We start from the raw sequence: 21,711 nt of genomic DNA, 5'->3' as shown, positions 1-21,711 counted from the left end.
GAGGTGAAGACGAGTACAGCTTTTGCTAGCCTATCCTAGGTGCTATCCGTTGGGCTATATCCGACACAATAAGGGCTTAGAAAAAAATAAAAAACATACCTCGATACCTCCACGATCTTTAGCGGCCAGATCGTTGCAAAAAGTCAGTACCTCAGCCATCGACAAAGCTTATTATTCACACGCTACAACCTAGCTCTAGCCGAGGCGCGTGGTTGACGCCTCCATTTCTTCTCCATCAACAAGCAGTAATTCACCACGACTGTACTGCCGATTTTGCTGCGTTGAAACAGAGCTGGATGCATGGCTCCCTGCAACAACCATAGCACCACCTGATCCGGTCTATGCCAGCCGGGCCAAGGACGCGGACCTTGACCGACGAGTAACCTTGGGCACTCCTTCATCTCTTTGGGCCAGACCAGTCTGAGATCATGCTGTCGATAAGGAGAATCAGCAAAACTCTGGCGGGCTTTGTGGGATTGACAGAGAACGAATAAACACTGGGATTTCGTATCGAACCATGGACCAGTTACCGCCTGGGGCTTCTGGCCAAGGTCGCGGAGGTAGTTCCAACGCCTGCCTTGAATGCAGAAGGGTGAAGATGAAGTGTCACCTGATTCCAAACTCCGAGAAGTGCGAGAGGTGCGTCCGCAAAGCACTCGATTGTACCTTCCAGCAGCATAGACGAGGTCGTAAGCTAGGCATGAGGCTCTCGACGAGCCACTCGGCGAAGCGTGCAGCTGGGGAGAGGCCTAATTCAGGGGAAGTAGGACAATCTGCTCACTGGAATGGTGCGAGCGCTGGAATTTCTGAGACCAAAGAACATGTGCATACCCCATCACAACTGCACCAGTTGCCACCTGTACGTTCGTGGTACGCCGAAGCCGATGAAAAGCCTGCCAAATTAGAGAGCAATGAGGAAGGCAACAATGAGAGCGATAGTCGTGAGCAGTCTGACAGTGATCGACCATACGGCTTCTGGGCGGATCCAGATGGTTTCAATCCACCCAGCCTGCTAAATCGACATGCGTCCAAAGGCAACTTTTCCCTGCAGAACATCTTGAGTACGAATATCGAGGCACCAAAGAAACCCACCTCAGGCGAAATATCGGCAAGCGCACCTCGCTCACCCGGAGATCCGATCACCAAGGGAATCATCAATATGGCGATCGCTGAGTCTTTATTCGAAGGGTACGTACGTATGGCGAGTATTGGCAAGAGACCTTGTCCCGGGCTTCGGTGTATAGCGTGCTTCTTGCTGACCGAGAATAGCTTCATGAAGAATCTGAATCCATATGTTTGCCAACTTGACCCAACCTTGCATACTTTCCAGTACGTGAGAGTTAAGTCATCGTTCTTGCTCACAGCGGTACTTGCAGCCGCCGCAAAGCTTTTGAACCCCTCCGTGTTCTCACCACTTCGAGATCATGCCGAACGACTCTACATGGAAGTCTTCCGCCGTGGGCTGAAGTCGCCGGAAGTAGTTCAAGGAATCATGCTTTTGACGTACTGGAAGGAGCCTGACGACACAAGAGCATTCGTCAACGTCGGAATTGCTATACGTATCTGCCATGATCTCGGCTGGCAAAAACTGCAGGCGCAGGATCTGAAATCCATGAGCGAAGAGAGAGCTCGAGAGATCCGGAGTATGGAAAGAACTTGGCTCGTCCTTTTCGTGTACGATCGCAGGTGAGTCGACGTCGCATGCAATCTGTCACGACGCTTCCCTGACGTCTTATCAGCATCAGCATGCAGACCGGGAAACCATGCATGATCGAGCGCAGCCGCTTCATTGAGTCGATCGACGACTGGCTCAAGTCACCTTTTGGAGAGACGGATGGCTTGCTGGCTGCCTTTACCCACTTGCGATTGCTAACATCCGAGCTTCCTGGACTCTTGAAACCCGCAGATGATACCAGTTCTCCGCCCAGCTCCAGGCCTCTTCTGCGGCTTTTGAAGGAGCAGATTGGAGGGTGGCGTAGGCGGTGGACGCAGGCTACGACGAGAGGTTTGTGATCGACTACGTTCTACCGGCATAGCAAAGCTGATATCATGCCAGAGCCGCGCCACCAGTTTCTGGTACAATACTATGCCGATCACACCCTACTGATGCTATACTCTGGACCTTTGCAGGCATCGCTCTCTTCAAAAACCGGTCCTTTAGACCTTGAGCCGTTTTGGGTGAGCTACAACGCCGCCATCGGCATTCTTCGCCTGGTCTCAAGCAGAGAGGTCGCCGGTTTTGTATATTTCGTGCAAGATTCTATGCACGTCATGCTAGCGTATGCTGCAGTGTTCCTAATCAAGGTATACTTCTTCCGAGCTGGGCGGGAGTGGCATTACGTGGTTACTAATCGGCACTCTAGCTACTGTTGTCAATCCCTCGAGCCGTGAGAGCTGAGGTAGAATCCACCATTCTGGAAACACTATCCACCGCACGAGACGCTTTTGCGCTACAATCCGCGCCGGCCAACACAGGATGTGCTCTGCAGGCCATGTTTCTGGCTAACGTGGTATCAAAAGTCGAAAAACTTTGTATACGCAGACATCCACGTACCGTGCAGAAGACGGCCGACACTCCCTTACAATTTCAGACCTCTCAATCCATGGCCGGCGACGGTTCAAGCCCAGGAGAAGCGGCGAGCACATCGGTGGAGGCCATTGCAACGCAATATGCTTCCGGAACCCAAGTCCCTTCCGCAGACGATATCGTTTCATCAGCACCCTCAATAACGCCAGAATCACAAAACTATAATTTTTTCGACGACGAAATGTGGTCTTCGATGTTCGCTTCGGCCGGCTTCAGTATCAACGACGGCATCTTTCTGCCGGATTTCAGTGGCTGAGCACGTGCGTCGAATCGATCTCGGTGTTCATCATCTGTCGCTGTCCATGACCCTGGCATCAAGATCAACATGGATTCCCCACTTGTACCTCCTTCGGCATTTGATGTGGCAGAGCAAGTTCACAGGCGTTCCATGCAGCTTCCTCGCGTGCGCGAGCGCATATTATTGGCTCCGATGATGACAACGGGCGCGACGTCAATCTACGCATGGGGCAGATATCCGGCATCGAAACTACTCTGGGAGTCCCCTCAATATATATGGGATTTGAACCTGCTGGAGTGGACGACACTGCCGAGTCTGTTGCGCGAGCGAACGCAGGCATATCTCGACCTCACTCAGCATATGGCCGAAGAAGGCACTGTCCTTCTCAAAACGAGGCTGAGGTTTTCCCGATTGTCTCGGGCCAATTCTCGTATATGGCGGAGACGGCACCAATCAAAGTCAGGTCACCGAGAATCATGGAGGGTTTCTGCATCGAATCTACGACGATGGTGTGATCGCCTTTGGAAGCTGGTCGCTGAAGAGGCAGTATTCTACTCTGAGTCATATCCCGGCACAGACCAAATTTCCACCGTGTTCGTGGACGGAGGCCCCCAGGTGATTTCCTTGCACGTGCGAAGGGACTTTTGAACCCCAACTCGAGTGGCGTCTATCACTTCTCATGGACTGGGCAGGGCCATGGTCTACTCTACCCTGATCGCCAACCCGTCAAAAGCCAACTTTGGCAACACGATTCAAGGCATTGCAAACTTGACAGCGGTGTCTCTCCGACTGATCTATTCCTCATAGCTTCACGTTAGGCCTCAGGGTGGGCAAAGAAGAAACACGCGAGGAAAGGGCCAATGGATGTCGGCATCATATTTGCCTCTGACGGGCACTCTGAGGGCGTTGGCGGCAGAACCCATCTCACGCTCCACTCCTCCCTCCTATCCCGCATGATTACCATCTAAAGGCACCGCGGTAGTCTCAGCATGCCTAAACTCCCTCATCCCAAGCCTCGTAATCTTCAACAGTGATTTGCAATTCGGATCCGGACACGCGACGAGCGCATCTGTCGACATCCAGTCATTCGCATGCGTTGGTCGCTGTTTCGCTGCAAGAAGAGGCAGAACCGCAGCTGCCACGTCAGTCCGTCGGCCACGAGCAAGAAGAGGATGTGTGTGTTGTCGTCAAGTCTTACACAAACTATAAATACTAAACCCTTGGCCTTCAGGCAAGTGAAGCATTTCTCCTCGCAGAATGAAATGATCTCCTGCTTTCGCTCCACAGTAGATCTTTTCTCCGGGCGGGCAGAGGACTTCGACTTTTAAATCGTAGAGCGAGAAGGTTTCGGCCATTGCTTGCCCCCTCCCCAAAATCTTTCCCGTGGCACTTTGTTTGATCTTCGGTGTTGTGTATGAGTCGTCCAGTCCAGAGCCCGTGACATGGTTATGTAGAAATGATGTGGTAGAATATTCCACCCCTGGCCTATCACGTTAATCCGGGCCGCCGGTGTACATAATACAGGACGATTAAGCGAGATGGCGGACGGGGGTAACCCCTGAAAACGGAATCTAACTAGTCAGAGCTAGCGTACTGCCTAAAGGAATTATCCGCACCTTTAAAAAATCTACGTCTAGCGTTTTCAAGCTAGCTACCGCTTACGGGGATCACCCCCGTCCGCTATCTCGCTTAATCGTACTGTACATACATACATCTCCAGGGTCCAGGGTTGCAGACACCGGCGCCACAGATAAGACTCTCGCTCGCAGACCCTTGGCATAGTTGCTAATGAATCATCAGCAGAGCAGAGGGAGTGGTGTGCCTGCTTTCTGAAAACGTTCGGCTTCGACATCACCATCATCGTCATCACAGGCTATGGGTGTCGACGATCCGATCGAGGAGGAGGTCCATGAGCGTGGCGGCGATGTCGAACATGGCGAGAAGAATGTCAATTCGGTGCGGAGGGATTTGCAGCGAAGACATATCAATATGATCGCGATTGCGGGAATGATCGGTAAGGAGTGAGTGAGCGAGCGCGCGCACGACTGACTTCGATGCCAGGCACGGGTCTCTTCCTCGCATCGGGACAAGCGATCGCCACCGGCGGCCCCGTCGGAGCTCTCCTGGGATACATCGTGATGGGCCTGATCGCCTGGGCCATCGCACTCATGACGGGCGAGATCTCGGCTTTCATGCCCGTGACGGGAGGCTTTGTGCGGCATGCGGCGCACTTGGTGCAGCCGGCGCTGGGCTGTGCGACGGGGTGGAATTTCTGGTATGCCATGGCCGTCACGGCGCCGGCGGAGCTGAGCGCGGCGGCCACGCTGATCCAGTTCTGGAACGCGTCCGTCAGTGCGGCGGTGTGGTTTTCGGTGTTGATCGTGGTGATTGTGGGGTTGAATTTTTCGCCGGTGAGGGTGTATGGGGAGAGCGAGGTGGTGTTCGCGGCGTTGAAGATTTTGTTGATTGTCGGGTTGATTGTTGCGGGTGTGGTGGTTGATGTGGGGGGTGGGCCGCGGGGCGATCGCATTGGGTTCCGGTACTATCGGTCTCCGGGGCCTTTTGTAGAACACCTGGTTTCTGGCAGCACGGGAAGGTTCTTGGGCTTCTGGTCGACGCTTCTTTCGGCGGCGTACAGCTATGCGAATGTTCAGGTCGTGGCACTCGCCGGCGCCGAGACTCGCAATCCGAGGCAGATTATCCCCAACGCGGTGCGTCTGACGTTCTGGCGAGTGATGGTCTTCTACGTTGTTTCCATCTTCGTGGTGGGTCTGCTCGTGCCATACGATGATCCGAATCTGGGTGTCTCTACGGGAACCGCACAGCAGAGTCCATTTGTCATTGCCTTCCAGCGAGCCGGGATCAAAGTGCTGCCGAGCATTATCAATGCCGTGGTCTGTACCTCTGCCTTCAGTTGTGGGAGCGCTTGCATATTCCTCGCGTCCCGTACATTGTATGGACTCGCTGAAGAAGGCCAAGCGCCGAGGTGCTTCCTGAAAACGAACAGGTTCGGAACGCCGTATATGGCCGTGGCGGCGAGCTTGATCTTCACGCCGTTGGTATATCTCGCGCTGGGTAGCAGCTCAAGCGTGGTCTTCGGATGGTTTGTCAACATTACCACCATAGCCGGTCTGATCGGCTGGCTCATCATTTGCGTGACTTACCTGCGATTCTACTATGGCATGAATGCTCAGGGAATCAGTCGCGATCGTGAGTCAGCTCCAATTCCCTTCGGCAAGTTCTGCCACTGACATCTGACACAGGTCTGCCTTACAAGAGTCCACTGCAGCCATATCTGGGCTGGGCAGCGCTGTGCGCATTGGTCCTGGTCATCCTGTTCTCGGGATATAGCGTGTTCTTTCCGGGCCACTGGAGTGTAACGGCGTTCTTGACATATTACATCGACATTGCCATCTTCATCTGTGAGTTGCATTGGCAGGGCCTGATCGGAATATTTGCTAATGATGAGCAGTTTTATGGGCATGTGCTTTGCTCATCTTTCGCGCGAAGCCCGTCTCCCTGCATAACATGGATCTCTCGGAGATCCACCTTATTGAGCGCGAAAGGGAAGATGAGAAGCAAGCCGCAGGAATGCACTCTGTACCTCAACTTTCGTCCTGGTGGCGGAAATGGCTGATATGAATGGGTGGCTATGCGCTAGATGCTGCACTGGAGTCCTGCAATCAATGCTCTCGAATCTCGCGAAACTTCTCTCTCACGTCTGACGTCGCCTTGCTGTCCAGGAACTCCTCGATGAGGCTGATTTTGTCCCCATCTTCTTGAAGCACATGTTTTGACATTTGTAAGATTCATCGAAAGACTTCTCGTCCGAAAGAACGCTTTCTGCTTCACTAGAACATCGCCGTCTTAAATCCGCGCCCAGCTGCATCGGTTCCGAGCTCATGATTCCTTCCTCTTGAGCTGCAAGTTTGGATCTTTCAAAATCGCACCAGGCTCAGCAGGCATCAAAGCACCTTGCGGCGCTACGCTCTTCGACTTGAAGTCATCGCAGATCTGCTCCATTGTGACCCACTCAACGCCTTCATGCTTGTTGATGTATTCAATTATCCTAGAGTGCGGTCAATCCTGGCGACCGAAAGATTCGCTTCTGCTTCAACGTACCTCTCCAGCATCAGGAGACCGTGAGGATGTCCACACACATCAGGATGAACTGTCACGGGATACACGAATTCGTCGTACTCTCGGTAGAAGAAATTGAATTGGTCGAGCCAAAGCTCTTCAACGTCCCTCGGGTTGACCCATCCATGGCTGTTGGGAGCCTTTTTGATGAACATCATTGGAGGCAGATCGTCCAAGTACCACGAAGCTGGGATCTCAACGAGTCCGGTCATCGGGCCATGTGTTAATGGTTTCATCCACTATTGCATCCACTCTTGCATTAGATTTACTCTTAATGAGAGTTGAGGCTCGATCCTGCGAGAACTTACATGATCTGGATGCTTGCTGTAATCTATCGGCACCCACTTGTCCCCAGTCCGCAGCCAGTAACATTGACAATCGTGATGGCTCAAAGAGTGGTCGTATTCCAAGCCATATTTCAAGAAAAGTTCCGTTCCTTCTTCCGAAGCCTCCCACCAGGGCGCAACGATACCGCGCGGCGGCTTTCCTCCCTGGAAGTCGGTAATCAGCTTGTAGCACTTGTCCATGATCGCTTCCTGTTGCTCCAGCGTCATAGCGACGGGGTTCTCGTGACTGTAGCCATGAAGGCCGATCTCGTGCCCGGCATCTGCGATCATGCGACATTCTTCCGGAAAGGTCTCGAGAGAATGGCCGGGTATGAACCACGTTGTCGTGATGCCGTACTTCTCGAACATCTTCAACAAGCGCCTGACGCCAATCGTGCCGGCGAACATTCCTCGGCTGATATCGGAGACTGAGTCTGCTCCTCCATAGCTACCGAGCCAGCCGGCTACAGCATCAATGTCCACTGAGATACAGCATTGAACCTCTGCTGATGGTTAGTGATCTCCATTGGAGAGTTGGAGCAAAATGAGTACTTTTCTTCCCCATTTTTTTTGGTTGATCAAATCAAGTGTTATGTTGGTGTATGTTCAAGTGGGTTCGAAAGGGATTCTTCAGAGGGAACACGAGCAGTATGAATGATGATGACTCGGTAGTCTCGGTCTCATTGTTTATACTTCACTTGCTCCTCTTTCGCGAGGCATTGTTGCAATGGTGGGGTCCGCCGTCGGCCGCTCCAATGACGTCGTACACACCCATGTCATGTCCGCTCTGTCCAGCGATCCATGATGAATCAAGGCATTATTGGGATAGCATTGCTTGAGATGGATGTTGTTGGTAACGGAGAACGAGAGGAGGAGGCTGGTATGAAAATATCTGAGCTTTGACCAGTGAGCAATCCCGGCGTAAAGCCGCCATCAAGGTAAAAATCTCCTTTCGACCATGACATCTTCTTCTTCTCGTGATAAACCTTCGCATCGCCGACGCACGCGTGGTCGCCGAGCCCTGACGTCTGCTCACTGAGTCAGTATGCTGACGCCTTGGTATAATATGCAGAAACAGAAGTACCTTGAAGCGGTAGCGAAAGAAATCACACGCACACCACAGAACGCATGCCGGCCCTGAGGAATCATCCCATCTTCCGCGAACCGGGTCAGCATCGCTACCAGATGACTATGTCTGCGCACGAAATCTATACTGGCCACTGCCTCATCAAGTTGGCACCGGGTTCTTTGCCCAAGATGTCCTTGACTGCGAAGCAGCGTCCTTTCGCCAGCCTATGGCCATCGCCTAGACTGGAGACAGCAGGCGGGACACTTCATAGCTCTATAGAGGAAGTCTCCATCAGAACAACAGCAAGGAGTAAGGTTCTTGGCACCGTTGAGCTGCTCGAGCAGATACTGCTTCATAATCGATGGAACGAGCTGTTCGTGCTGCAGAGAGTCTCCTCGACATGGCGAGACCTCATCCGGAAATCCGTTCTTGCGCGAAAGAAGATGTATATCCTGGCATCGGAGGCCCCACTGCAGCCAATAACGAACCTCCAGTATTATGGTGCCTCCATGAACCGCATATCATATCGCAGTGACAAGCTGGAAACGAACCCAGCAACCAGGTTTTATGGATCATCGGATGCAGGCTTGCAGAACCCTCTTGCACTATGGGTTGCGAGAGACTTGGGTAATTTCATCCAATTCTCGATAGGGGTTGAAGGCACAACGGAAGGAATTCCAGATGAGACCGCTTCTTGGAGGCAGATGCTATTGACAAAACCACCTCTGCCAGCGATCAATTTCGATTTCTTACCGGATGATGAAGGACATGGATACAAGCTCACGATATATAACAGGCGTGGTGTCACATTCGGAGATGTGCATGATTGGACGTGGAAGTTGTCACAAGCGCACGAGAAAGAAACTGGTCTGAAGCCGAGTGGTCGTCTTGCAGCAATTGTATTCTGGCTCGCTCATCCGGACGGGAGTATGGAGATGGAAGAAGCTTGGTGATTCAAGACTTCGCCCACCTCTCACACAATTGGAGCAGCGTTGCCATCTCTTCTGACGCTTCTGGAAGATTTTCCTTCCACAACATCCGGACGCAGTGGCATAATCCATGGAAGGTACATGTACCGCGGGTGGCCAAGTTGTCAAGTCGTAAGACGGTTCGGTGTTCAGGTGGTTCTCGTCGTTGTTTGAGGGATCGCGCCGCCCAACGAATACGGCTGGGTTGAACTTGAAGTTCACCGACGGATACTTCACCGCCGAGGGAACAGGAGCATCCACTCTAGGGTTCTTTGGACTGATTACCGATCCCGCTGGAACCAAAAATAGCTTCTTCTTGAGAGCTTCGGGGCCTGCAATTGTGTCCCGAACGGCTTTGCAGGTTCTCTGATGTACGTGAACATCCTTCATCGGAAGTTGAAGTAAGATCAGTTCGAGAAGTTCAGTCACCGCAGATACTGTCTCGGCGACGGAAGGCATGCTGTTGATCTTGCGGTCACAACTTGATCACTTAGGAAAGAGTATCCACTCGACTTCAGAGATCGGAACACGGGTCCATTGTTTGCTGACAGCGTTCGTGAATCGCCGTCAGTCGTTCATGATCCAAAATCCACCAGCACTTTCGACTAGTTCTGGAAATTCGAAGATACTCTCGGCCCGCCACCAAGCTTCCAAACCTTACATTAATCAGCACACGATGAGAGGGCACTAGAAGCCACAACTACTTTTTCTACCTGGCATTCGGGCAACCGCTTGGCCTGGCCAGGTTTGGCTTCTTGAGCCCACGACTCCTTTGTAACAGAAGGCAGAGATCCGGCTCGTGGCAGGCGTGCACGAGACTGAATTTGTTTTTTTTTTCAAGCAAAAATAATTCCGTAATTTACTTTCGAGGGCATGCTGTCAGTTGTGTGAAAACATGGATTGAGAAGGGTCGCGGCCGACACGCATCAGGTAATTCATGTCCGAAGTTGATGAGATTTTGAAAAGGACCAGTGATTTCTGAAGCTGTAACTCTGCGCTTCGGCATGCTGTATATATGCCATTTCTGTGTCTGCTTTGTCGTAATCCATGCCATCTAGAGGGTCGTTCATGCCGCTGCTGAAAGTACCTCCAATCTCATAACCTCGCAATATTTACTGTTGACCGTAAGTGTTGGAGTCTGAAAGTCATTGGCCAAGCAATATGAACGTAATAGCAATGACTGTGGTTTCAGTGGTTGCTGAAGAAGTGAGGTCAGAAGTGAGTTCGCGAGGCCTGGAGATTGGTGGCTTGGCTTGGCGAAGAGGGACCCGGCGATACCTCGAGTACAATAATCGTCTTCCACGACAGACGAGAGGCGTGGGCCACACCGAGGCGTCCTGCAGCCAAAAGCACACACAGCGATATCACGAGCGCGCATGAATACCACACCGGTGTCGTGGATATCAATACCGCCAACCTGAGCCTGAGCCTTCCTGCCAGCACATCGCGACCGTCCTCACATCACCACCGCCCCGCCCCGCCCCGCCCCAATACTGTAGCTTCTACACCATCACATGCGCTGAGCGACTGGAACAAACACGTGTCTCGACACGGCCTCTCGATCTTCCCTACGAACACCGACAACCATCGACATCTATCCGCCATCTCATATCCATATTCATACACCCAATATGGCGCAACAGAGCACCCCGATGCTCATTAAGCCAAACCAGATCGATTCGCTGCCTTTCCTTCAAGCAGACGCCAAAGAGCAGTATAAGAACGGCCTTGCCAACCTGTGGCAGCAGTATGAGACCAATCCAGAGGGTAGTGTGGCTCGTCAGACCGCATATGAGAAGATCAAGACGGCCAGCACCAAGTTATTGAACCAGCTCGCCGCACGCAACAGACCGAATTCTGCTGGCCAGCCGCGGCCAGGCTCGCAGCAAGCAGGTGCATCGCAGCAGCAAGGCGCACAAGGCCAAATGTCGCCTCAGCAGATGCAGGCCGCGGCTCAGGCTCGTCAGCAGCAACAACAGCAGCAGCAGGCTGGCGGAGGGCAGCCAGGACAGCCGGGACAGATGCGGCAGGGCCCGCCAAAGCTCAGTCCAGCGGCGCAGGCAGAATTGGACAGCGTTCAACTTGCGATTCCCCAAGAGCAGCAACCGAGATGGCGGCAGCAGGCCTTCGCGGTGCTGGCCAAGCGTGACCAGATCTTCGCACAAGCGACGCGAATCCAGCAGGCCATCAAACAACAGCAAAGCTCAGGACAGCAGATTTCGCAACAGTCACAAATGCAATTTGCCGAGGCGAAGAAAGCCGCGGAGTTGGCGACGAGAAATTGGAAGTCCACGAAGCTGCAGGGAGAGGGCAAGACTGAGGAGCAGATCAAGCAGATTCTGGCGCAAGAGGATCACCAAAGACAACAGCAGCAGCAGCAGCGCATGGGCAACCAGCAAGGAAATCAGCAACAACAATCACAAATGCAACCGCAGGCACCACAGCAGTCGAGCGTCGACTCGAAGGCTCCTGCGCAAGAACAGCAAACCGCCGCTTCTCCCTCGCCTGCGCTGCCGCAGACTGGCTTTCAACAGAACGCGCAGAATCAGCAAGGAACGCCCGTGCAGAATCAACAACAGCAGCAGCCTCCGTCGACCCAGCCGCAACAACAGACCGCCCACCCAACAGCACAACCTACACCACCACAAGCTTTCCCGCAGGCCCAGCAGGGAATGCAACAGCCTCAGCGACCGCAAATCAATACGCAGATGCCAAGTCAGATGGGTCAACAACAGCAGTCCATGCCGCAGAGCGCTAACCAGCAGAATCCGCAGCGTCCTCAACCGTTGAACCATCAGCAGGCCATATCGCAAGCTGCAGCTTCATATCATCAGCAGAGCAATCAAGGTCAACAGCAAGGTCAACAGCCTGCGACGATGGCTAATGGTCTGCCGTTCAGCGGCAACCAGCCTGCTTCTGCGACCCAGCAGAGTACTCCGACATACCCGAATCTCGCCACCACACAGCAGCAGAGCGCGACTACCAAGTTCCCGATCCCGAAGCAGCTTCAGCTTGACCCGAGATCGCAGGTAATGTTGTCTTGAGCGAGACTAGACCTGGTTGCGTATGCTAACGTCCTCGCAGCAAGCTGTCGCAGGCCCTCCGTCTCGCCCGACCCTCAACAATGCTGGTAAGTCCGCAACGCCACTCATAGCAACCTGAACACTAACGAGTGCAGGCCCCATGTACAACCCCGGCATCCAGCGCGCACCACCATACACTCTCGAAGGCGAAGGCGACCGCGTGCTGAGCAAGCGCAAGCTCGACGAGCTCGTCCGCCAAGTCACCGGCTCCGCACCCGCCTCCTCCGACAGCGAATCCTCTTCCGTCCTCAACCCCGACGTCGAAGAATGCATCCTCGAAATGACCGATAACTTCGTCGACGAGGTGATAACATCAGCCTGTCGACTCGCCAAGCTTCGGCCCGGTCAAACTCTCGACCTTCGCGACATACAAATCACTCTGGAGCGCAACTACGGCATTCGCATTCCTGGATACTCGCTGGATGAGGTGCGCACGGTCAAGAAGTTTCAGCCTGCTGCGGGTTGGACTACGAAGATGCAGGCTGTGCAGACGGGTAAAATTGTTAATAACAAAGATGCTTGAGTCTGTCAGTCTCGCATTAGATTGGTCTTGGGAGTAAGAAGGATGGGTGGTGTGATGTGATGTGGTCCTTCTAGCGAGGTGTTTTGGCGTTTTCATGTAGTGATGAGATACCTACCGCTGAAATGGACTGCATGGATTGGAGATGAGGGTTTTCTTCGAGCTTCTGTCATTGGTCTAAATGCTACCGCTGCCCGGGGTGAATCAGTTCGTGCAGTTAAAGCCTCAGCATGTGTTGAATTTGCCGAAGAAGGCTGCATGGCTGCATCGAGAAGGCTGCCTAATGTCAATATGGTCGGTCTACGTGAGCATCGCGTCACCATCACCATCAATGTATACATCGAATTGATGGCCTCCGAAAGCTCCCGTCTGCACTGCCGGCTCGTGGATCAACGTGCGATCTCACAGCATCGGCATATCTTGCTGAACCGGGACGGTTTGGCATTGACTCTCTGACCAGCAAGGGTGAGAGAATGGCGTGTACTGACAACCACGTACCTGCGAATCGAAGAACTATCGCGGCTTCAGCGTGGTGGTGTGGGGGACAACTCTATTGTTCTGTTCTGTCGGAGGATCCAGAACCCGCCTCGGCGCTACAGGCGTGCACGGGAAAGGCGATGCATGGCATGGCTTGCTTACGAAGTGTAGTAGCTCAGTGCCAAGTATCGGTAGGCTTCCTCATCGGTCTCGACGATGCAATTATTCACCACGTCTATGAGGTAAGTAGGCGTGAAAGTCGAAGTGTCATCATCATGCCTCTCAGTGCTATCGTGTCCGGGCTTGTGATTCACGCAGCTGTCAAGCCAGATCCTCACTGTCTCGATTCAATACCATTTGGGTCAATCGCTCTGCCTTCGAACGCATTCGCAGAGTCCCTCGCAGCTAGCTTCTGTATGCCAATACCTCTATATCGACCGGGACGTAATGTAAGCGTGAGATCGAAAAGAGGAAAAGCATCGCCGTTTTTGGGAATCTAATGGAGGAGGACTTGGAGAGACTCATCCGTGACATATTCTTCTAGCACCATTTCTGTGCTGGAGCGAACCGACGCCACGACCAAGCGACACAATGCGCAATTCTCACGCGTAACAATGTCTTTCAGCAGCCCTAGGTTTGTCTCAAGATCTTCAATTCGGTGGGTGAGCATGTATCGGAAGTCCCAATGTCGGCAGCACCTGCACAGAGTCTCGTCGCCAACGGAGAGACAGTAGGGTTGGCTCTTGAGCTCTTCGGTACTGATTCCATAGACCATTTCCATGACGGGCCTGCTCTCCGCGATGGCCTGGAACCACGCATCCCAGGAGGCATAGCCATGTCGAACGGCGAGCTCTTCTTCGAGAGCCGCGAGCTCAGGCTCATCTTCGCAAGCATCGTATCTCTTCTGCAGCTCCGCTAGTGACAGGTCTGCGAGACTGCCTGCCATCACTGTGTGGCTTCGGCCATATCACGGACTTCCTGGGCGCCTAATTGTCTCTTGGAGCAGTCGCAGTGACGGGGAACGGCGCGGAGGTGATATGTGGAAGCTCTTGAGGACTCTGGTCTTAGTGATGATGAAGGCTGTTATGTGATCGTTGCACTTCCTGCTGCCAGGTGCAGGTGTAGTTGACCGGTCAACAAATATCTCAAACAAAGTTGATGGCTGATTTGATATAGCTCTACGTCAGCGGCACCAAGGCCACAGCTTTCGTAGAGCTCTCAGGGCTAAACAATCAACTTGGAAGTTGTTCCTGTGAACATGTCAATCAATTCAGGTACGGATACTGGAATTCATCTATACTGACAATGCTAACCAGAAGTGCTACGCAGAGGCCATCTGGGCCGCCTCTCCTACCACAACTCGCGGTCAGCCCAGCCCACTCTCCTCCGATGCCAAAGGCGAGCGAATTGCATATGCCTCGAACAAATCCATCTTCGTCCGCCAGATCGACAATCCTTCGATATCTAAGCAATACACAGGCCACACTGCTCAGACATCCGTAGCACGTTTCTCGCCCTCAGGCTTCTACATTGCTTCAGGAGATGTTTCAGGCAGTGTCCGAGTATGGGATAGCATTGGCGCTGAAAACACCAAGGGCGAATATCACATCATAGCTGGAAGAATCAATGATATTGCTTGGGATGGCGACTCACAAAGGATCATTGCTGTGGGAGACGGCAAGGAGAGATTCGGACACTGCATCACAGCCGATTCAGGCAACAGCGTAGGAGAAATCTCAGGACATAGTCAACAGATCAACTGTGTCGATGTTCGCAAGCAGAGACCGCTGAGAGCTGCGACTGGAAGTGATGATATGACTATGTGCTTCTTCCACGGAGCGCCGTTCAAATTCAACACCAGTGTACGAGGGAAGCATACCAACACAGTCTGGGGCACGCAGTTCTCGCCGGACGGAGCCCATTTGGTCACAGTCGGAAGTGATAAGAAGATTTGGCTGTATGATGGCAAGTCAGGCGAGGCCGTCAAGGATATTGGATCTGGAGAGGATGCACACAAAGGCAGCATATTTGGTGTCAGCTGGGACAAGGGCGGGAAGAAGTTGGTGACAGCCAGCGGAGACCAAACCGTCAAGATCTGGGATGCTGAAGCCGGAAAATGTATACAGACATGGCGACTGGGCGACGAAGGTGTTGTGAGCGTCGCGAATCAGCAAGTCGGCGTGACATGGCCACAAGGCAGGAGCGATGGCCTGATCATCTCGGTCGATCTGGAAGGCAACCTGAATTACTTCCAAGAGGGTAGTGCGAAGCCCGTGAAAGTCGTGACTGGACACCAAAAAGCCGTGACGTCTGCAGCAGCATCTTCAGGCGGCAAGACACTTTGGACTGGATCATATGATGGTCGTGCGCGGGCGTGGGACTTGAGTTCTGGTGTAGGAGATGCAGTCGATGGCGAGATGCACTCGAACTACGTGGCGGGCATTGTCGCCTCGGAGAAGGATGGCAGAATATACAGTGTCGGTTGGGACGATACATTGCGAACAGTCTCCGCAGATCAAAAGTCCTTCACTGGAAGTGCTATCAAGACAGATGGGCAGCCGAAGGGCGTGGCCGTGGCTACAGTCAATGGAAAGCCACAGACGCTGGCCGTTACCGCTTCAGGCGTGACAAGCTATACAGACGGCGAGTACGTCTCGCATCAAAAGACACCCACGCCGCCGACATGTATCGCGGCTTCAGGGAGCACGGTTGCGGTGGGATCCGACGACAAGACGGTGCGCATTTTTGATGCTACTTCGCCAGCTTCCTTTGACGCGATGCCAACGCTCAAAGATGCCACCTCACCAATCTCCACACTCGCCTTCTCACCAGACGGCAGCAAGCTCGCTGTCGGTCTCACAAATGGCAAGATATACGTCTACAACAATACATCTGGATCGTGGACGCTCGAGACGAATCGCTGGTCTGCGCATACCGCTCGCGTAACATGCATTGCTTGGAGTCCGGATTCTAAGAAAGCTGTCAGCGGGGCCCTCGACACGAACGTCTTTGTATGGTCGACGGCCGATCCTGGCAAGCGAGTGAAAGCTCTCAACGCACACAAGGATGGTGTCGGTGGTGTGATTTGGCCAGAGGCCGACAAGGTCGTCTCGACTGGCGCAGATGCCGCTATCAAGGTCTGGAAGGTCGCCAATGTGCCTTGAAGAACGTGTGCGTTATGAAAAAAGTATAGATGAAGATGGGATATAGCACGATGCCTACAAACCAAAAGTTATGAAGCCACGAGTACTTTTCGCCGTCAGGATACCTTCTCGTCGCTACCATTTCGCTCCTCTTGACTACCACAGACTTGACGTCAAGAGCGCAGATGCATTTTTCTGGTCGGAGTTGGGAGCGCTAGAGACAGCTGTCTCACCACGAGCATGCACCTGCAGAATCGCAGCGAGGCAAACTGTGAACAGTTGGCCAAATCTTCCCCTGTGCGCTTCGTCAGATGCGGCACGTTCAGCTTGTCCTAAGACTGAAATTGACGGTACTGCAAAGATGTCGAGCTTGACGGGGAAAGAACACTCGCCAGGTGAGCAGCTAGCTGCCTCTCTCCAGAAACGCTTCTCTGCATCAGAGATGGTGTCGACTCGGCATATTTGCAACTTCGGTAGTGCCGCACCTGCCATGAGAAGGGAGCGGGAATGCAAGAAAGGTGGTGAGGCTTACTACACGTGTGGAGAGAAGTCAGCCGAGTCTCTCACAAAGCACTTCATTCTTCTAAAGGGCCGCAGAATCCCATGGTTATGAGGCCAGTGGCGCGGTCAGCTCAGCATTATCGGAGCGAGTGCGCTTCAAAGCGCCAAAAAGTCAGTCAGGCAAGCAGTCAGCGTGGCCTCTCCTGTATCGCCTCGTCAACTTACCTTGTTCGCGAGGCCGGTAGCACAGTGGCCTCGCACAGATTGGAGCGAGCGTACTCAAACAGCAATAAAGTATCAAGGGGAGCCATTGGGCAAGCCTCTCGTTGAGCGCTTCCATACGAAAAAGCTCAATGGCATACCACAGTCATGAGGCAGAAAGCACCGCAGAAACGGCTGCGTTGAAACGGCTGCGTTGAGTACCACCGCGAGGTAAGAGCTTCGGGAGTACACATCGCGGTCAGCTCGAGATCTAGAGTCATACAACTAAGGACGAATCTGCCTCCATGGGCGGCGTTGAGTGGAAGCAGAGCAGGAACTGAGCCATTGATGTGACGGCTTTGAGACCGCAAATGGAGGCCAGCTCACAATCTCAACAGGCTCATCTGATACCGAACCACCCTCCACGAGCCTTGACGCACACTAGAACAAGAGCTCCATGTCGAGAACCCAAACACTGGCGTTCCACACGATCCTGAGACACTCATCTTCCGTCGCGTCGACCATCTCAAGTTCTCGAAAGGTTCCATCTCCCACCGCATTGCATCCTCTGGAGCCGCCATGAAGGCCCGCCCGCTCACGATTTCGCCCTGTACTTCTCGAAAAAGTGCCTGTACCGCTACCAGAAACTTCCTCTCAAAACTTCCCCCTTTCCCTCCTCCATCTGCAGCCAGATTTCGCTCGAGTGGCTTTGAAGCGCCGCAGCTCCCGGAGCGAAATTCCATCAAGAAGCGCTCTCGCCGCCAAATCACGCCAGGAAATAAATGCCGCCACCGACTTCTCGGGCGCGATTTGAGAAAAAAGAATTCCTGCATCACTCACCCTCCTCCATCTACCACCAAATTTCGCTGCAGTGGCTCAGAGCCACCTCATTGCTCGGAGCGCGTGCCTGCGACGGCTATATTCTATCCCGCTCGACCGGCCGGGAATCACAGGAGGCTGGCTCGATTTCGCACGCGATTTGGGATGAGCAGCCTCCTCACGATTTCAAAGCGCTTCATTTGATACTGGGCTCCTAGAAGCACCTCATCGAGCGGAGCGCCCACCTTCAACTTTCTAGAATGTTGGGGTGGAAGAAATTCGACGAAGGAAAAAACAGGAACAGCTTTCAGATTTTTTGAATCGTTCGTTTTGCTCCTGGGTTTTTTCGCTCTGGTAGGTAGTATAGAAAGAAGCACCCAATCGAGCGGAGCGCATGCCTTCAACTTTCGAGAATATAAGGAGCCTACTCAAGTCCACTTTCTTTTTTGTTTTCAGCTCAAGATTTTCGAAAGGTTTATTTACTACTGGGTTTCGATATGGTAGCATAGAAGCACCCAATCGAGTGGAGCGAACCGCGCGATTTGGATGGAATTGAGATGGAAAAACAGGAGACAGCTCAAGATTTTAGAAAAGTTCATGTGCTATTGGTTTGCGCTCTGGCGGTACAGTGACACCCAACCGAGCGGAGCGCATCCATGCCTTCGATCAGTGCCAGCTACTGAGTGCTACAATCTGTCGAAAGTGATGCCATTTCTCTGCCAAGAATTTTGTGGAATTTGTCTGTGAAGTGATTAGTTTTGCTCGATTTCAGCGCAGGTCGGAGGGAAGACTTACTCAAGCGCCGCTGTCCTTCTTGCCCTCAGCCCAACGCTGCACGCTCGCGAAGTGGAATCCGTCCTCGACCATTCCCAGATTGACCGCGCCACCGTTCTCACTGTCCTCCGAAGTCTCGATCTCCCCAAGCAGTGTGTCGGTGTACCATCCCATCGCCTCCGAGAGAGCCTGCAACAGCCCAGCAAGCGCCGCCACAGCAGAGTCTTTCTCAGGACCACGAGCGACAGCCTTCTTTGCCATTCCGACACCACACACCAAGATAGCCTTGTGCTTCGAGCCAGAAGAGGAAATGATTACCTGAAAGAGTTCTTGTGGGTCGAAGACACCAGTGCGGGCGTAGGTAGCGCTGTTCTTGAGGACATGAGGGAAGAGGATCGCAGCATTGGCTGCAAGCATTAGCATTGCACTCGAAATATGACACGGAAGATCAGCTTTACCGAAGATCTGCTCACGGAGTCCGCGAATCTCGTGATCTTGGAGGTACGTGGTGTGAGTCTGGATGGAGTTGTTGAGGGCGCTGACGTTGATGCAAGTCATGGTGAGTCGAAGACTGGAGTAGAAGTGGTAAAGAAGTTTTGTCGAAAGCTGAAAAGCTGAAGAAGAGCGTCGAGAGGGGGTTGAAAGTCGTGTTTGGGGTAAGTGGGAAGAAGAAGAAGAAGAAGAAGTCGACTTGAGAAGAGCAAGATATACCAATGTCCAAGTGAGGTTTGCAACTTCTTCCCATTGCTGTGGGGAAGAATGTGAGGTTCAATGGGCTGACACGTGCCATTGTGAAGCGTGAGGTTCCCAGCAGGCCAATGAGAAGGCCCAAAGACTGAGGAATGAGTGGAGCGAAGTCGAAAAGCTCACTTCTTGCCCAGCTTGCGCCTCGAATGTGGGTCCCAAGACGTTTGAGGTGAGAGTGAAGTGGTCGAACTTCACTTGCCCAAGTGCAGTTGGGAGCGGGATGGGAGTAGAGGCCACGTAAGTAGTGGTGGCAGCAAAACTCGTAGTTTTCCAGCGTGCACGTCCTTTTGCGAGCTCTCTCGACCCATTGTCGCCAGGACAATGAGAGCAGCACAGAGCAAGCAGCCTGCTGCCCGCAAGAAGAGACGCGACTCCGCGCGCTGCATTGTCCATAGACTTGAGGCTCCTTTACTGTCGCGCTCCGCATTGAAGGGTCGATGTGCCATTGACGGTATGTTGGAAGCCACGGTGTAGCTCCCTTCGGAATATGTGAAGCGGGCGTGCTTGTGCTGGTCGAGGTTGTTGGTGATGGAGCTTGACCGTTTTATGAAGCACGTGAAGTTGCTTTCATGCTTCGGAAGGTGGGGCCATGGTCGCGCGCTTGCAGATGAAGGCGCACAGAATATCGCTTCACTCCCACCTCACCTTTCACACTTCACTCATCATTCTCTGCTCAAGTCTCCTTCCAACACCCTCATACACGGCCTCGCCTCGCCTAGACAGGAGACAACTGAGGCTCAACTCGACCTTGTCGCGCGCTCAACCGTCAAATTTGCGGCTGCGGCCCGCCCAGGCCTGCAAAGCAATCTTGTCTCCTGGCCATCTTGAGCTGCAGCGGCGTTTGACGGCCTGGGCAACATTTGTGCCAGGCGTCGGCTTATGGCGAAGCGGTCACGATCGCTGGAGGTGATTTTATCGAGACCAAGCCCGGAATAATGCCTCATGGGAGGTTGTGCGTACTGAAACACAACAACGTGGATATGTTTGGCCTTCTACAGGGCATAACAATTCCACCGAAACCTTGATCAATACGCCGACGAACCAGCGCAGGAAGGCAGGCGAGGCGAGACGTATGTATGTACGATGCGTCACGTATGTACGATCTCACAGCGCACCGGGGTCCGTAGAGCCTCTCAATTAACGTTATCCTTCGAAGCTCAAACGCAAAGCGGCGTGAAAAGCCAGTGCGATTGTTGGTCGATGCCAAGGATTATATTTAGAAGTCCATCTAGCCTTGGGAGGTATTAACTGAGCTGAGATGAGCTTCGCGGCAATTCGAAGCTGAGAAGGTTCAAGAAGCTGCACGCCAGCAGCCTTGCAGCATTATTATCGGCATGATGCATCTTCGTACACATGCTACTCTCTGAGGCATGGCATCGAGAACTATGCTCACGTACAATGCCCGTTCAATACCGCCCCGCCCCGCCTGGAGACAGCATCTCGCCTCGCCGGCCATCTCCCGCTCATGCAGGGTATCCATTGGAGTTGCAACGAAGCCGCAGATGCCAGATTGCTCCGCCGCACCCCGGCAGACAGTTGCCTTCCTTGAGAAGCGCCGTTCAAGGCAGGACACAATGATATTTGGTTGGCTTTACATACATCACAACAATCCTCACAAATTTACGAACCGCCTCGCTTCCATGAAAAATCAACAAATAGCCTGCTTCTCTATATACTAATTCATCCTTGATTACCTGCCCAAAATGCTAGTATTTCAAATATTCTACCTATAGCGACCGGGCGGTCCTAGAAAAGTCGATCGCTATTAAACGGAGGGATTCGAATGTTTCCTTCAAAAGAACCGTTAGCTATATAAAATCGAATTCCGTAGTACAAAGGATTGTGAAAATCAATTAAGATCCCGTAAGTTGTTAACCTATTAGATTCGTGCAGTAGATAGAGTAAGTAGAGCTACTAGGCGACTAAGCAAGCGGAGAGCAACTATTGTTTCTATAGCCTAATAAAGGGATTGATATCGAAGATATATATCCTTAGGAGGACTACGAGCTAGCGAGAGAAGCAGGATATATATATACTGCGATTAAGCGAGATAGCGGACGGGGGTAATCCCCGTAAGCGGTAGCTAGCTTAAAAGCGTTAGACGTAACTTTAAAGTAC

The 21,711-nt window shown here is 52.8% G+C and overlaps 8 protein-coding genes across 8 annotated transcripts; 4 read left to right on the top strand and 4 right to left on the bottom strand.

Moving 5' to 3' along the window:
* Nucleotides 1–598: 598 nt before the first annotated feature.
* MYCFIDRAFT_140249 (uncharacterized protein) lies at nucleotides 599–2,391 on the top strand (the record flags this gene model as incomplete). Its single annotated transcript, XM_007930315.1, has 5 exons — nucleotides 599–731; nucleotides 906–1,188; nucleotides 1,270–1,686; nucleotides 1,740–2,005; nucleotides 2,057–2,391. 5 exons carry the CDS (start codon nucleotides 599–601, stop codon nucleotides 2,389–2,391), a joined length of 1,434 nt encoding a protein of 477 aa, XP_007928506.1.
* Nucleotides 2,392–3,769: 1,378 nt separating this feature from the next.
* MYCFIDRAFT_189465 (uncharacterized protein) lies at nucleotides 3,770–4,180 on the bottom strand (the record flags this gene model as incomplete). Its single annotated transcript, XM_007930314.1, has 2 exons — nucleotides 3,770–3,960; nucleotides 4,024–4,180. 2 exons carry the CDS (start codon nucleotides 4,178–4,180, stop codon nucleotides 3,770–3,772), a joined length of 348 nt encoding a protein of 115 aa, XP_007928505.1.
* Nucleotides 4,181–4,700: 520 nt separating this feature from the next.
* Nucleotides 4,701–6,467, top strand: MYCFIDRAFT_140266 (uncharacterized protein; the record flags this gene model as incomplete). The annotated part of the gene is made up of 4 exons (XM_007930313.1): nucleotides 4,701–4,839; nucleotides 4,887–6,035; nucleotides 6,089–6,247; nucleotides 6,298–6,467. The coding sequence occupies 4 exons, from the start codon at nucleotides 4,701–4,703 to the stop codon at nucleotides 6,465–6,467; spliced, it is 1,617 nt and encodes a 538-aa protein (XP_007928504.1).
* A 258-nt stretch (nucleotides 6,468–6,725) lies between these two features.
* On the bottom strand, nucleotides 6,726–8,071 carry MYCFIDRAFT_198045 (carbohydrate esterase family 4 protein; the record flags this gene model as incomplete). Its single annotated transcript, XM_007930312.1, has 4 exons — nucleotides 6,726–6,894; nucleotides 6,948–7,204; nucleotides 7,274–7,792; nucleotides 8,063–8,071. 4 exons carry the CDS (start codon nucleotides 8,069–8,071, stop codon nucleotides 6,726–6,728), a joined length of 954 nt encoding a protein of 317 aa, XP_007928503.1.
* A 4,211-nt stretch (nucleotides 8,072–12,282) lies between these two features.
* Nucleotides 12,283–13,074, top strand: MYCFIDRAFT_211798 (uncharacterized protein). The gene is made up of 3 exons (XM_007930311.1): nucleotides 12,283–12,357; nucleotides 12,413–12,458; nucleotides 12,507–13,074. Exon 3 carries the CDS (start codon nucleotides 12,512–12,514, stop codon nucleotides 12,932–12,934), a length of 423 nt encoding a protein of 140 aa, XP_007928502.1. The 5' UTR covers nucleotides 12,283–12,357; nucleotides 12,413–12,458; nucleotides 12,507–12,511; the 3' UTR covers nucleotides 12,935–13,074.
* A 492-nt stretch (nucleotides 13,075–13,566) lies between these two features.
* MYCFIDRAFT_198043 (uncharacterized protein) lies at nucleotides 13,567–14,354 on the bottom strand (the record flags this gene model as incomplete). Its single annotated transcript, XM_007930310.1, has 2 exons — nucleotides 13,567–13,643; nucleotides 14,015–14,354. 2 exons carry the CDS (start codon nucleotides 14,352–14,354, stop codon nucleotides 13,567–13,569), a joined length of 417 nt encoding a protein of 138 aa, XP_007928501.1.
* Nucleotides 14,355–14,666: 312 nt separating this feature from the next.
* On the top strand, nucleotides 14,667–16,572 carry MYCFIDRAFT_81343 (uncharacterized protein; the record flags this gene model as incomplete). The annotated part of the gene is made up of 2 exons (XM_007930309.1): nucleotides 14,667–14,682; nucleotides 14,738–16,572. The coding sequence occupies 2 exons, from the start codon at nucleotides 14,667–14,669 to the stop codon at nucleotides 16,570–16,572; spliced, it is 1,851 nt and encodes a 616-aa protein (XP_007928500.1).
* A 1,755-nt stretch (nucleotides 16,573–18,327) lies between these two features.
* MYCFIDRAFT_176568 (uncharacterized protein) lies at nucleotides 18,328–21,235 on the bottom strand (the record flags this gene model as incomplete). Its single annotated transcript, XM_007930308.1, has 16 exons — nucleotides 18,328–18,528; nucleotides 18,588–18,674; nucleotides 18,713–18,732; nucleotides 18,763–18,877; nucleotides 18,910–19,253; nucleotides 19,287–19,384; nucleotides 19,419–19,787; nucleotides 19,831–20,193; nucleotides 20,228–20,238; nucleotides 20,286–20,308; nucleotides 20,336–20,585; nucleotides 20,608–20,696; nucleotides 20,757–20,907; nucleotides 20,945–20,956; nucleotides 20,987–21,182; nucleotides 21,210–21,235. 16 exons carry the CDS (start codon nucleotides 21,233–21,235, stop codon nucleotides 18,328–18,330), a joined length of 2,355 nt encoding a protein of 784 aa, XP_007928499.1.
* Between the last annotated feature and the right edge of the window lie 476 nt (nucleotides 21,236–21,711).

Source organism: Pseudocercospora fijiensis (assembly GCF_000340215.1).
Source record: "Pseudocercospora fijiensis CIRAD86 unplaced genomic scaffold MYCFIscaffold_6, whole genome shotgun sequence".
NCBI lineage: Eukaryota > Fungi > Ascomycota > Dothideomycetes > Mycosphaerellales > Mycosphaerellaceae > Pseudocercospora > Pseudocercospora fijiensis.
Note: the sequence above shows the minus strand (reverse complement) of the source record. Positions and strands in the feature narration are given on the sequence as shown.

Coding starts and splice junctions, on each gene's coding strand:
- MYCFIDRAFT_211798 (XM_007930311.1), top strand. CDS start 12,512: ATGTACAACCCCGGCATCCAGCGCGCACCACCATACACTCTCGAAGGC.